This window comes from Oncorhynchus masou, chromosome 1 (genome assembly GCF_036934945.1).
Source record: "Oncorhynchus masou masou isolate Uvic2021 chromosome 1, UVic_Omas_1.1, whole genome shotgun sequence".
Classification (NCBI taxonomy): Eukaryota; Metazoa; Chordata; class Actinopteri; order Salmoniformes; family Salmonidae; genus Oncorhynchus; species Oncorhynchus masou.
This window is the reverse complement of record NC_088212.1, coordinates 80765725-80780935: the sequence shown is the minus strand read 5'-3', so window position 1 is coordinate 80780935 and position 15211 is coordinate 80765725. Positions and strand designations below refer to the sequence as shown.

At 46.6% G+C, this 15211-nt stretch overlaps 1 protein-coding gene across 1 annotated transcript in view; it reads right to left on the bottom strand.

Moving 5' to 3' along the window:
* LOC135551546 (protein unc-13 homolog C-like) overlaps positions 1–15211 on the bottom strand; it is a 284691-nt gene that overhangs the window by 75470 nt on the left and 194010 nt on the right. Inside the window, exons 20-24 of the mRNA XM_064982756.1 lie at positions 12250–12376; positions 7634–7730; positions 7044–7187; positions 6682–6759; positions 6457–6534 (exon numbers count right to left, since the gene is read on the bottom strand). Of these exons, the coding sequence (XP_064838828.1) occupies positions 6457–6534; positions 6682–6759; positions 7044–7187; positions 7634–7730; positions 12250–12376 (524 nt within the window). The remainder of the gene's footprint in view (positions 1–6456; positions 6535–6681; positions 6760–7043; positions 7188–7633; positions 7731–12249; positions 12377–15211) is intronic.

The following is a 15211-nucleotide window of genomic DNA, read 5'->3' as shown; positions in this document are numbered from 1 at the left end:
CTAAATGACAGATGAATACTTCTCCCTGACAGAGAGTGGGCTGACAGATGAATACTGTAGAGAGGCCTGACAGATGAATACTGCTTTGGGGCTAGATGACAGATGAATACTGCTCCTGACAGAGAGTGGGGCTAGATGACAGATGAATAATGCTCCCTGACAGAGAGTGGGCTAGATGACAGATGAATACTGCTTGGGGCTAGATGACAGATGAATACTGCTCCCTGACAGAGAGTGGGGGCTAGATGACAGATGAATACTGTTCCCTGACAGAGAGTGGGGCTAGATGACAGATGAATACTGCTCCCTGACAGAGAGTGGGGCTGATGACAGATGAATACTGCTCCCTGACAGAGAGTGGGGCTAGATGACAGATGAATACTGCCCCCTGACAGAGAGTGGGCTAGATGACAGATGAATACTGCTCCCTGACAGATAGTGGGGCTAGGTGACAGATGAATACTGCTCCCTGACAGAGAGTGGGGGCTAAATGACAGATGAATACTTCCCTGACAGAGAGTCTTGACAGATGAATACTGTACAGAGAGTGGGGCTAGATGACAGATGAATAATGCTCCATGACAGAGAGTTTGACAGATGAATACTGCTCCCTGACAGAGAGTGGGGGCTAGATGACAGATGAATACTGCTCCCTGACAGAGAGTGGGGCTAGATGACAGATGAATACTGCTCCCTGACAGAGAGTGGGGCCAGATGACAGATGAATACTGCTCCCTGACAGAGTGGGGCTAGATGACAGATGAATACTGCTCCCTGACAGAGAGTGGGGGCTAGATGACAGATAAATAATGCTCCCTGACAGAGAGTGGGGGCGAGATGCCAGATGAATACTGCTCCCTGACAGATAGCGGGGCTAGGTGACAGATGAATACTGCTCCCTGACAGAGAGTGGGGCTAGATGACAGATGAATACTGCTCCCTGACAGATAGTGGGGGCTAGATGACAGATGAATACTGCTTGACAGAGAGGGGGCTAGATGACAGATGAATACTGCTCCCTGACAGAGAGTGGGGGCTAGATGACAGATGAATACTGCTCCCTGACAGAGAGTGGGGGCTAGATGACAGATGAATACTGGACAGAGAGTGGGGGCTAGATGACAGATAAATAATGCTTGACAGAGTGGGGGCGAGATGCCAGATGAATACTGCTCCCTGACAGATAGCGGGGGCTAGATGACAGATGAATACTGCTCCCTGACAGAGAGTGGGGCTAGATGACAGATGAATACTGCTCCCTGACAGAGAGTGGGGCTAGATGACAGATGAATACTGCTCCCTGACAGAGAGTGGGGGCTAGATGACAGATGAATACTGTTCCCTGACAGAGAGTGGGGGCTAGATGACAGATGAATACTGCTCCCTGACAGAGAGTGGGGCTAGATGACAGATGAATACTGCTCCCTGACAGAGAGTGGGGCTAGATGCCAGATGAATACTGCTCCCTGATAGATAGTCCTAGATGACAGATGAATACTGCTCCCTGACAGAGAGGGGGTGCTCCCTGACAGATAGCGGGGCTAGGTGACAGATGATTACTGCTCCCTGACATAGAGTGGGGGCTAGATGACAGATGAATACTGCTCCCTGACAGAGAGTGGGGCTAGATGACAGATGAATACTGTCCCTGACAGAGAGTAAATGACAGATGAATACTGCTCCCTGACAGAGAGTGGGGGGCTAAATGACAGATGAATACTGCTCCCTGACAGAGAGTGGGGCTAGATGACAGATGAATACTGCTCCCTGACAGAGAGTGGGCTAGATGACAGATGAATACTGCTCCCTGACAGAGAGTGGGGGCTAAATGACAGATGAATACTGCTCCCTGACATAGAGTGGGGGCTAGATGACAGATGAATACTGCTCCCTGACAGAGAGTGGGGGCTAAATGACAGATGAATACTTCTCCCTGACAGAGAGTGGGGCTAGATGACAGATGAATACTGCTCCCTGGCAGAGAGTGGGGCTAGATGACAGATGAATACTGCTCCCTGACAGAGAGTGGGGGCTAGATGACAGATGAATACTGCTCCCTTACAGAGAGTGGGGCTAGATGACAGATGAATACTGTTCCCTGACAGAGAGTGGGGCTAGATGACAGATGAATACTGTTCCCTGACAGAGAGTGGGGCTAGATGACAGATGAATACTGTTCCTTGACAGAGAGTGGGGCTAGATGACAGATGAATACTGCTCCCTGACAGAGAGTGGGGCTAGATGACAGATGAATACTGCTCCCTGACAGAGAGTGGGGCTAGATGACAGATGAATACTGTTCCCTGACAGAGAGTGGGGCTAGATGACAGATGAATACTGCTCCCTGACAGAGAGTGGGGGCTAGACGACAGATGAATAATGCTCCCTGACAGAGAGTGGGGGCTAAATGACAGATGAATTATGCTCCCTGACAGAGAGTGGGGGCTAAATGACTGGTGAATACTTCTCCCTGACAGAGAGTGGGGCTAGATGACAGATGAATACTGCTCCCTGACAGAGAGTGGGGCTAGATGACAGAGTGTGTGGGCTAGATGACAGAGTGTGGGGGCTAGATGACAGATGGGTAGCTCTGATTCCATATGCCCTGTTGCACATGCTGCTGAGAGAGTCAGAGCATAGGTGGGGTGTGTGTGTTTATGTCTGTGTGTGTGGTGCTCAGAGAGGGAGAAGCATATGTGGGGATTGGGGTGGGGGTACATGCATTTACTACAGTTCAGTAGATGGTAGTAGGGATAGTTAAGGTGTCCTATGCTAAAATAAATAATGTCCTTCACACTGTTTGGTCCTAATTACCACTGTTTCCATCCACATGATCTTCATCAGGTTCAACAGAATGAAGGACCACAACCATTTCTAAGGAATCCTATTCTAAGTGAAAGATGGTAAGGATGGTGGGAGACTTATCTCTAGTAGGCCTAAAGGGTTTTATAAAGAATGGTAGGATGGTAGGAGACTTATCTTTAGTAGGCCTAATGGGTTTTATAAAGAATGTTAGGATGGTCCCTTTAGTAGGCCTAAAGGGATTTATAAAGAATGTTAGGATGGTGGGAGACTTATCTTTAGTAGGCCTAAAGGGTTTTATATAGAATGTTAGGATGGTGGGAGACTTATCTTTATCAGGCCTAAAGGGTTTTATAAAGAATGGTAGGATGGTATGAGACTTATCTTTAGTAGGCCTAAAGGGATTTATAAAGAATGTAGGTATGGTGGGAGATTTATAAAGAATTTAGTAGTAGGCCTAAAGGGTTTTATATAGAATGTTAGGATGGTGGGAGACTTATCTTTAGTAGACCTAAAGGGTTTTATATAGAATGTTAGGATGGTAGGAGACCTACCTTTAGTAGACCTAAAGGGTTTTATAAAGAATGTTAGGATGGTAGGAGACTTATCTTTAGTAGGCCTAAAGGGATTTATAAAGAATGTTAGGATAGTGGGAGACTTATCTTTAGTAGGCCTAAAGGGTATTATAAAGAATGTTAGGATGGTATGAGACTTATCTTTAGTAGGCCTAAAGGGTTTTATATAGAATGTTAGGATGGTGGGAGACTTATCTTTAGTAGGCCTAAAGGGATTTATAAAGAATGTTAGGATAGTGTGAGACTTCTCTTTAGTAGGTCTAAAGGGATTATATAGAATGTTAGGATGTTCTATATTTAGTAAAGGGTTTTATAAAGAATGTTAGGATGGTAGGAGACTTATCTAGGGCCTAAAGGGATTTATAAAGAATGTTAGGATAGTGGGAGGTTAGGGATTTATGTTTAAAAGGTTAGGAGGTAGGAGTCCTATGTTTAGTAAAGGGGGTTAGGATGGTAGGAGGTAGGAGTCCTATGTTTAGTAAAGGGGGTTAGGATGGTAGGATGGTAGGAGTCCTATGTTTAGTAAAGGGGGTTAGGATGGTAGGAGTTATTAGGAGTTATATGTTTAGTAAAGGGGGGTTAGGATGGTAGGTGGTAGGAGTCCTATGTTTAGTAAAGGGGGTTAGGATGGTAGGAGGTAGGAGTCCTATGTTTAGTAAAGGGGGGTTAGGATGGTAGGAGGTAGGAGTCCTATGTTTAGTAAAGGGGGTTAGGATGGTAGGAGGTAGGAGTCCTATGTTTAGTAAAGGGGGTTAGGATGGTAGGTGGTAGGAGTCCTATGTTTAGTAAAGGGGGTTAGGATGGTAGGAGGTAGGATTCCTATGTTTAGTAAAGGGGGGTTAGGATGGTAGGAGGTAGGAGTCCTATGTTTAGTAAAGGGGGGTTAGGATGGTAGGAGGATAGGAGTCCTATGTTTAGTAAAGGGGGTTAGGATGGTAGGAGGTAGGAGTTCTATGTTTAGTAAAGGGGGTTAGGATGTTAGGAGGTAGGAGTCCTATGTTTAGTAAAGGGGGGTTAGGATGTTAGGAGTCCTATGTTTAGTAAAGGGGGTTAGGATGGTAGGAGGTAGGATTCCTATGTTTAGTAAAGGGGGGTTAGGATGGTAGGAGATTGGAGTTCTATGTTTAGTAAAGGGGGGTTAGGATGGTAGGAGGTAGGAGTCCTATGTTTAGTAAAGGGGGGTTAGGATGGTAGGAGGTAGGAGTCCTATGTTTAGTAAAGGGGGGTTAGGATGGTAGGAGGTAGGATTCCTATGTTTAGTAAACTGGGGTTAGGATGGTAGGAGGTAGGAGTCCTATGTTTAGTAAAGGGGGTTAGGATGGTAGGAGGTAGGATTCCTATGTTTAGTAAAGGGGGTTAGGATGGAGTTCTAGGAGGTTGTAGGAGTCCTATGTTTAGTAAAGGGGGTTAGGATGGTAGGAGATTGGAGTCCTATGTTTAGGGGGGTTAGGATGGTAGGAGATTGGAGTCCTATGTTTAGTAAACTGGGGTTAGGATGGTAGGAGGTAGGAGTCCTATGTTTAGTAAAGGGGGGTTAGGATGGTAGGAGGTAGGATTCCTATGTTTAGTAAAGGGGGGATTAGGATTCCTATGTTTAGTAAAGGAGGATAGGAGTGGAGTTCTATGTTTAGTAAAGGGGGTTAGGATGGTAGGAGGTAGGAGTCCTATGTTTAGTAAAGGGGGGTTAGTATGGTAGGAGATTGGAGTTCTATGTTTAGTAAAGGGGGGTTAGGATGGTACGAGGTAGGAGTCCTATGTTTAGTAAAGGGGGGTTAGGATGGTAGGAGATTGGAGTCCTATGTTTAGTAAAGGGGGGTTAGGATGGTAGGAGGTAGGAGTCCTATACTACACACCTTGCAAAAGGACACAGCCCCCTCCTCCTTGAAAGAGAGCAGGGTAGAATGGGGAAACACAAGACCACAGAAGACAAAACTCAAGGCATTTAAAGCGTTAGAAACAGGAGAGAGACACCATGCACATAACATAAAACTGTTGCTATATTCTCAGGATTAGACAGACACAGACACAGGCAGAGAGAGACAGACACAGAAACAGTCAGAGAGACAGAGACAGAGAGTGAGAGAGAGACAGACATACCAGGTAGAGAGACAGGCAGATATACTTAGAGGGAGAGGCAGACAGACAGTTAGACAGGCAGATATACTTAGAGGGAGAGGCAGACAGACAGTTAGACAGACAGATATAATTAGAGGGAGAGGCAGAGAGGAAGAGAGTCAGACAGAGAGGCAGAGAGGCAGTCAGACAGACAGACAGACAGACAGACAGACAGACAGACAGACAGACAGACAGACAGACAGACTTAGAGGGAACAGACAGATGCAGATAGACAGACAGATGGACTTAGAGACAGACAGACATACTTAGAGGGGGACAGACAGACAGACAGACAGACAGACAGACAGACAGACAGACAGACAGACAGACAGACAGACTGACAGACTGACTCAGAGCAGGGGGACAGATAGACTTACAGACAGAGACTTAGAGGGGGGGCAGACAGAGAGGCAGATAGATGGATTTAGAGACAGACTTAGAGAGGGACAGAAAGACAGGCTTAGAGGGGGACAGACATACAGACTTAGAGGGAGAAACAGACAGAGAGACAGACACCTAGAGGGGGTCTGACAGACAGACAGAGGGAGAGACAGAGAGACAGACAGACAGAAATCATTGAGGGGGACATGCTAGAATATCTGAAACCCAAGACACAGATTAAGGGCTTTCCCCCATACATTCATCAAACATGTATAAAACAACATTTGTAAAAGAAACAAAGTAGAACGTACAAGACCAGACAGGATGGAGGGAGAAGAGTTAGAAGAGTGGAGAAATAGAACCAGTCTTCAGAGGGATAGTGACAGATCTAGGGGGAAGGTGAGGATTGTCTGATGGGGTAGGACAGGGATTAGGGCCAGGGAGGGTCTGGAACATGGGGATATGAGGGGGGAAGAAGAGATCCAGACCTGCTTGCCTCCCATGGTCTTGGGGTTGGGGTAAAGGGTAAGGGGTATGTAGAAAGGTAAGGGGTTGAAAGGTAAGGGGTTGCTACAGTACAGACCTGTTTGCCTCCCATGGACTCAAACATCTTCTCCAGCTGAACTCTGAGCTGCTGGATGTTGTTGATGAGGATGCAGGGCTGTCACAGAGACACAGTCATGTTATTATACATATAGGATGTAACAGTACTATTCAGAACCAGACTGGCCAGAGGGAAGTTTAGGTGAATGCTGGTCCATCTTTTTGTGTGCAGAATGATCATTATGTGCTTCCAGAAAACACTTACCACTTTCTCCTGGTTCAGATACAAGCCAAAATCCTTGGTTATGATTGCAGCATACTGCAACAGAACTTTGTTGATGGTCTAGAAAAATACAAGAAAAGGAATGAACAATACTGAGTTATAGCAATAGCAAAACACTTAGAAATAGTATTGGACACACACACAGTCAAACACACACACACACACACACACACACACACACACACACACACACACACACACACACACACACACACACACACACACACACACACACACACACACACACACACACACACACACACACACACACACACACACACACACACACACACACACACACACACACACAGCTAGGGACATTAGGTTGGGGGTTAGTGCCTGACCTTAGCAAAGCGGCACATGAAGTGAGCCAGGGCCTGTGGGTTGGGGCACTCCAGCTTCTTAATGATCTCAAAACTCTGGTTGAGCTGAGTGAACACATCCACCACCGAACAGGAGAACAGGACATGTTCCGACGTTGGCTGGAACTAGAGACAGAGAACGAGACAGAGAGAGACAGAGAAAGAGACAGAGAGACAGAGAAAGAGACAGAGAGACAGAGAAAGAGACAGAGAGACAGAGAAAGAGACAGAGAGACAGAGAAAGAGACAGAGAAGGAGGGAGAGAAAGAGACAGAGAGACAGAGAAAGAGACAGAGAAGGAGGGAGAAAGAGACAGAGAAGGAGGGAGAGAACAAGAAAGAGAAGGGGGAGAAAGAGAGGAGAGAAATAGATTGGCCGAGAGAGAAAAAGAGGAGAGAGAGCTTTAGTACTTCACAATGGTGCAGTATTTCATTGGGGTGAGCAGAGCAGCAGAGTGCTGCATGTCAGCACTACTGTTATTTATTCGTCCCTCACTGAGAAGAGACAGAGGACTACCAGACAGTGAACGAGTGAGAGTGAGTGAGAAAAGAGGAGTGTGTGTGAGTACTCACGCCAAGCTTCTTGTCGCTCCCCAGAGCTCCGTGTAGGAAGTCCATGGCAACATCCTCATTCTCAGACAGCCACTGAATGACAAACGGCTCGAACCACCTGGAGGACACACACACACACACACACACACACACACACACACACACACACACACACACACACACACACACACACACACACACACACACACACACACACACACACACACACACACACACACACACACAGTTCAGAATGTCAACTATAATTTGAGGGTATTTTCATACACATCTGTTTAACTGTTTAGAAATGAAAGCACTTTATGTATCTAGTCCCCCCATTTGAAGGTGTCATAAGTATTTGACAGTTTCACTTGTAGGGTATTACATTTAGTCAAAAGTGTAGTATTTGGTCCCATATTCCCGGCACGTGACTCTACAAACGTGTCAAATCAAATCAAATTGTATTTGTCACATACACATGGTTAGCAGATGTTAATGCGAGTGTAGCGAAATTCTTGTGCTTCTAGTTCCGACAATGCAGTAATAACCAACGAGTAATCTAGCTAACAATTCCAAAACTACTACCTTATACACACAAGTGTAAAGGGATAAAGAATATGTACATAAAGATATGTGAATGAGTGATGGTACAGAGCGGCAGAGGCAAGATGCAGTAGATGGTATCGAGTACAGTATGTACATATTAGATGAGTATGTAAACAAAGTGGCATAGTTTAAAGTGGCTAGTGATACATGTATTACATAAAGATGCAGTAGATGATATAGAGTACAGTATATACGTATACATATGAGATAAATAATGTAGGGTATGTAAACTAGTGGTGGGCCGTCAGGGCCAGCAAAGCCTTCTCTGCTGGCCTAAACATCATCAGAATATAATTTTTTTTAAAATATATTTTCCCACAAATATGTATTAAATTATTTCCCAGAATAAGAGTTACACTCTTCATTTCATAGCGTTCCTCTTGGTTGCACTGCTTCCAGCCCCAGGTTGAGATTTGGAGGGCTGGTCTTTATGTTAGATATTTTATCCAATCATATTCAGCCATCATGTGTTGCCTGGGGTCTAAAATCTGCCCTCAGGCCTTCAGAATCAACAGTGCGGGCGCTTGTAGCTTAAAGTGAATGGAAATTAAAATGTAGTGTCAACCAATCAGCTTTAGAGTTGGCTATTGTACCCCTGCTGGCTGGCTCCAGTGTTACACAGGAGCCAGATAGCAGGTGTAGTGCCTGTACGTCTTTTGATTGGATTACCAATATTGAGAGGCAGGTCCTATATGGGCAGGTCTCAGAACTAGGAAACTAAAATTGATAAACAAATTAATTTGCGTACTACTAAGCTGTTTTTTCAACCCACAATGGCGGAAGGAGAAGATATCGATTTGGTCGAGGATATAATTATAACGCCATTCTCAAGACAAACTTTTCAAGAAAAGTTAGACATTGTCAGGAGAGGTAGACGCCGACGCTACAAAGCCGACGCTACAAAGACAGGCTCCGAGAAGCACTGCAAACTGTACTGCTGGGAATGCCTATTATTTGCAAGTGATCGATTTGAGTTTGATCTGAGTTCTCTAACCAAGGCAGCAACGAGACACCAAAGTACGGCTGGGCACTTACAAACAATGGTGCTTTTGAAAACTTTTGGGGACACCCGAGTGGATCTACAGCTCAACGAACAAACACGCAGGGCAACGAAGCTGCACAATGAAAAGGTATTGTACTCTTCCCCTGCAATTCTCTGAATAAAAATGTCAACTTCAAGGTGACGCAATGCCTGGTTATACTGCGTTTCTGTCTAAATGTATAGTGTCTAGAGCCATGGCATCATAATGATGGTAATAAGAGGTGGATTAATTCGGGTGGGACTGTGTAGGACTTCACTGAAGGCCCAGGCCACAGAACCACGGCACGCTACTGATGTAAACATTATATTAAGTAGCATTGTTTAAAGTGGCTAGTGATATATTTTACATCAATTCCCATTATTAAAGTGGCTGGAGTTGAGTCAGTGTGTTGGCAGCAGCCACTCAATGTTAGTGGTGGCTGTTTAACAGTCTGATGGCCTTGAGATAGAAGCTGTTTTTCAGTCTCTCGGTCCCACCTTCGATGCACCTGTACTGACCTCGCCTTCTGGATGATAGCGACCCTGTAGGCCGTCTCGTCGTTGTTGGTATTCAAGCCTACCACTGTTGTGTCGTCCGCAAACTTGATGATTGAGTTGGAGGCGTGCATGGCCACGCAGTCATGGGTGAACAGGGAGTACAGGAGAGGGCTCAGAACGCACCCTTGTGGGGCCCCAGTGTTGACGTACCCAGTTGCACAGGGTGGGGTCGAGACCCAGAGCTTGATGACGAGTTTGGAGGGTACTATGGTGTTAAATGCTGAGCTGTAGTCGATGAACAGCATTCTCACATAGGTATTCCTCTTGTCCAGATGGGTTAGGGCAGTGTGCAGTGTGGTTGAGATTGCATCGTCTGTGGACCTATTTGCATGGTAAACAAATTGGAGTGGGTCTAGGGTGTCAGGTAGGGTGGAGGTGATATGGTCCTTGACTTGTCTCTCAAAGCACTTCATGATGACGGAAGTGAGTGCTACGGGGCGGTAGTCGTTTAGCTCAGTTACCTTAGCTTTCTTGGGAACAGGAACAATGGTGGCCCTCTTGAAGCATGTGGGAACAGCAGACTGGGAAAAGGATTGATTGAATATGTCCGTAAACACACCAGCCAGCTGGTCTGCGCATGCTCTGAGGGCGCGGCTGTGGATGCCGTCTGGGCCTGCAGCCTTGCGAGGGTTAACACGTTTAAATGTTTTTTCACCTCGGCTTTAGTGAAGGAGAGTCCACATGTTTTGGTTGCGGGCCGTGTCAGTGGCACTGTATTGTCCTCAAAGCGGGCAAAACGTTATTTAGTCTGCCTGGGAGCAAGGCATCCTGGTCCGTGACTGGGCTGGTTTTCTTTTTGTAATCCGTGATTGACTGTAGACCCTGCCACATACCTCTTGTGTCTGAGCCGTTGAATTGCGATTCTACTTTGTCTCTATACTGACGCTTAGCTTGTTTGATTGCCTTGCGGAGGGAATATTTACACTATTTGTATTCGGTCATGTTTCCGGTCACCTTGCCCTGATTAAAAGCAGTGGTTCGCGCTTTCAGTTTCATGCGAATGCTGCCATCAATCCACGGTTTCTGGTTTGGGGCGGCAGGGTAGCATAGTGGTTAGAGCGTTGGACCAGTAACCAAAAGGTTGCAAGTTCAAATCCCCGAGCTGACAAGGTACAAATCTGTCGTTCTGCCCCTGAACAGGCAGTTCTGTTCCTAGGCCGTCATTGAAAAGAAGAATTTGTTCTTAACTGACTTGCCTAGTAAAATAAAGGTTAAAAAAACAATGTTTTAATCGTTGCTATGGGAACGACATTTTCAACGCACGTTCTAATGAACTCGCTCACCGAATCAGCGTATTCGTCAATGTTGTTGTTTGACGCAATACGAAACATATCCCAGTCCACGTGATGGAAGCAGTCTTGGAGCGTGGAATCAGATTGGTCGGACCAGCGTTGAACAGACCTCAGCATGGGAACTTCTTGTTTTAGCTTCTGTCTGTAGGCAGGGAGCAACAAAATGGAGTCGTGGGCCTTATATGCATCGCGGAAGTTAGAATAGCAATGATCCAAGGTTTTACCAGCCCTGGTTGCGCAATCGATATGCTGATACAATTTAGGGAGTCTTGTTTTCAGATTAGCCTTGTTAAAATCCCCAGCTACAATGAATGCAGCCTCAGGATGTGTGGATTCCAGTTTGCAAAGAGTCAAATAAAGTTTGTTCAGAGCCATCAATGTGTCTGCTTGGGGGGGAATATATACGGCTGTGATTATAATCGAAGAGAATTCCCTTGGTAGATAATGCGGTCGACATTTGATTGTGAGGAGTTCTAAATCAGGTGAACAGAAGGACTTGAGTTCCTGTATGTTGTTGTGACCACACCACGTCTCGTTAACCATAAAGCATATGCCCCCGCCCCTCTTCTTACCAGAAAGATGTTTGTTTCTGTCGGCGCGATGCATGGAGAAACCAGCTGGCTGCACCGACTCCGATAGCGTCTCTCGAGTGAGCCATGTTTCCGTGAAGCAAAGAACGTTTCAGTCGCTGATGTCTCTCTGGAATGCTACCCTTGCTCGGATTTCATCAACCTTGTTGTCAAGGGACTGGACATTGGTGAGTAGTGTGCTAGGGAGTGGCGCGCGATGTGCCCGTCTCCGGAGCTTGACCAGAAGACCGCTTCGTTGGCATCGGCTAATGGGGATCCTAATAAAATGTATTTGGTTCCAGCTACAAAAGGGTTCTACATGGAGGCAAAAAGGGTTCTCCAATGGAGATAGTCCGAAGAACCATTTTAAAAACTTTTTTTTAAAAGAATGTACCGTGATTACGGATAATTATGAAGGAATTGTGTATCATGATGAGTGAAAAACTTACCTCCAGAAAAATGCTTACCTCCCCTGTTATTGGTAATGGTGAGAGGTAGCATGTTTTGGGGGCATAATCTTTGCGCGCGTGTGTGTGTGTGTGTGTGTGTGTGTGTGTGTGTGTGCGTGTGTGCATGCAGTACACTACTTACAGAGAATACTCAGGGGGTGTGTCCTTGAAGGCAGCCAGTTCGCGGACGTACTCGTTGTGGAACCACTTGACTTTAAAGTGAAGGTTCATGTATTCTGTGCTCTTGCATAGACGGTGCTTATCGTGCTCTGTCAGGGGAAATGAAAAAGGCAGAATGTTAACAACCTCCCAGAGCGCTAAGAACCTTGGCGTGATCCTGGACAACACCCTGTCGTTCTCAACTAACATCAAGGCGGTGGCCCGTTCCTGTAGGTTCATGCTCTACAACATCCGCAGAGTACGCCCCTGCCTCACACAGGAAGCGGCGCAGGTCCTAATCCAGACACTTGTCATCTCCCGTCTGGATTACTGCAACTCCCTGTTGGCTGGGCTCCCTGCCTGTGCCATTAAACCCCTACAACTCATCCAGAACGCCGCAGCCCGTCTGGTGTTCAACCTTCCCAAGTTCTCTCACGTCACCCCGCTCCTCCGCTCTCTCCACTGGCTTCCAGTTGAAGCTCGCATCCGCTACAAGACCATGGTGCTTGCCTACGGAGCTGTGAGGGGAACGGCACCGCAGTACCTCCAGGCTCTGATCAGGCCCTACACCCAAACAAGGGCACTGCGTTCATCCACCTCTGGCCTGCTCGCCTCCCTACCACTGAGTAAGTACAGTTCCCGCTCAGCCCAGTCAAAACTGTTCGCTGCTCTGGCCCCCAATGGTGGAACAAACTCCCTCACGACGCCAGGACAGCGGAGTCAATCACCACCTTCCGGAGACACCTGAAACCCCACCTCTTCAAGGAATACCTAGGATAGGATAAAGCAATCCTTCTCAACCCCCCTTAAATGATTTAGATGCACTATTGTAAAGTGGCTGTTCCACTGATGTCAGAAGGTGAATTCACCAATTTGTAAGTCGCTCTGGATAAGAGCGTCTGCTAAATGACTTAAATGTAAATGTAAATGTAACATGCATGTCTGGACTGAGGTATGACGTGGTGAACTTTCCCCAGGAGTAAAAGGCTGAAACAATCAATCAAGGTAATAGGGGAGATCTGATATCCAGACCCACGGAAGTGGACAGCGATGGAATCGAATTCTGAAGTTCAGCACCACAGGAGAATGGACAGCGACTGCTGGGTGCAGGCAGTCACTCTACTCTAGTGCTACGTCCTAATTCTCCACCCTTCTCTCAAAGTGTGCACTTCTACACTCCCTGCCATGGATGGTGGAGACTTCCTCTAGCCAATGTTTACAGCAATCATTTGAAATCCATGACAGGGAGTTTGCAAGTGCACATTTTCGTAGAAGAGAGGAGAATCGGAACAAGACTAGGTGAATCCTGAAATATATCCAGGAAGTGAGAAGCCTGGAAGGGTTTACATTCTCTGATTTACATTCTGCAACAAGTCCTGCTAGACCTATAACATGGCTGACCTAGTCTCACGTTGTCATACCGCTAATGTCACGCGTGAGCCTGGTTTGCGACAAGGCTATGGCTGACCTGATATTGACAGAGACAGGTAATCTAAGACTAGACCAGGAATCCTGTAAACACAGACACTGGTAGTGACATGACCTTGGTGGACACACACACACACACACACACACACACACACACACACACACACACACACACACACACACACACACACACACACACACACACACACACACACACACACACACACAACAACACACACAAACACACAGGGTGTAATGAGAGCTGACTTGGTACATAATGAAAGTTAAGTCTGATGACATGGTAGGCTCTATCACAGTAGGGTAGGACATATTAACTAGAGGGGAGAGAGAAGGGAGGTAAGGGAGAGAGGGAGGGGGTATAGAGAGATCCACAGATGATGCAAACACCATCACACTGCACAATGCCCTATCCCATCTGGACAAGAGGAATACCTACATAAGAATGTTGTTCATTGACTATAGCTCAACCCTCCAAGATCATCATTACACTAGGGGCCCTGGGTCTGAACCTCGCCCTGTGCAACTGGGTCCTGGACATCCTGACAGGCCGCCCTCAGGTGGTGAAGGTAGGAAATAACACCTCCACTTTGCTGATCCTCAACATAGGGGCCCCACAAGGGTACGTTCTCAACCCCCTCCTGTAGTCCCTGTTCACCGACGACTGCGTGGCCATGCAAGCCTCCAACTCAATCATCAAGTTTGCATTCGACACAACAGTAGTAGAACTGATTACCAACAATGAAAAGACAGCCTACAGGCAGGAGGTGTGGGCTCTGGTGGAGTGGTGCCAGGAAAATAACCTCTCCCTCAACATCAACAAAATGAATGAGCTGATGGTGGACTTCAGGAAACAGCAGAGGGAACACGCCCCTATTCACATCGACGGGACAACAGTGGAGAAGGTGGAAAGCTTCCAGTTCCTCTTCTACACATCACTGACAATCTGAAATGGTCCACCCACACAGACAGTGTGGTGAAGAAGCGCAACAGCACCTCTTTAACCTCAGGAGGCTCAAGAAATTTGACTTGTCTCCTAAGACCCTCACAAACTTTTACAGATGCACAATTAAGGGCATCCTGTCGGGCTGTATCACCGCCTGGTACGGCAACATCACCACCTGCAACCGCAGGGCTCTTCAGAGGGTGGTACAGTCTGCCCAATGCATCACCAGTGGCAAACTACCTGCCCTCCGGGACACCTACAGCACCAGATGTCACAGGAAGGCTAAAAATATCATCAAGGACATCAACCACCCGAGCCACGGCATGTTCAATTTGTCATCCATCATCCTGTGGTCTGATGAGACCAAGATAAACTTATTTGGTTCAGATGGTGTCAAGCGTGTGTGGCGGCAACAAGGTGAGGAGTACAAAGACAAGTGTGTCTTGCCTACAGTCAAGCATGGTGGTGGGAGTGTCATGGTCTGGGGCTGCATGAGTGCTGCCATCACTGGGGAGCTACAGTTCATATTATATATATATATATATATGTGTAT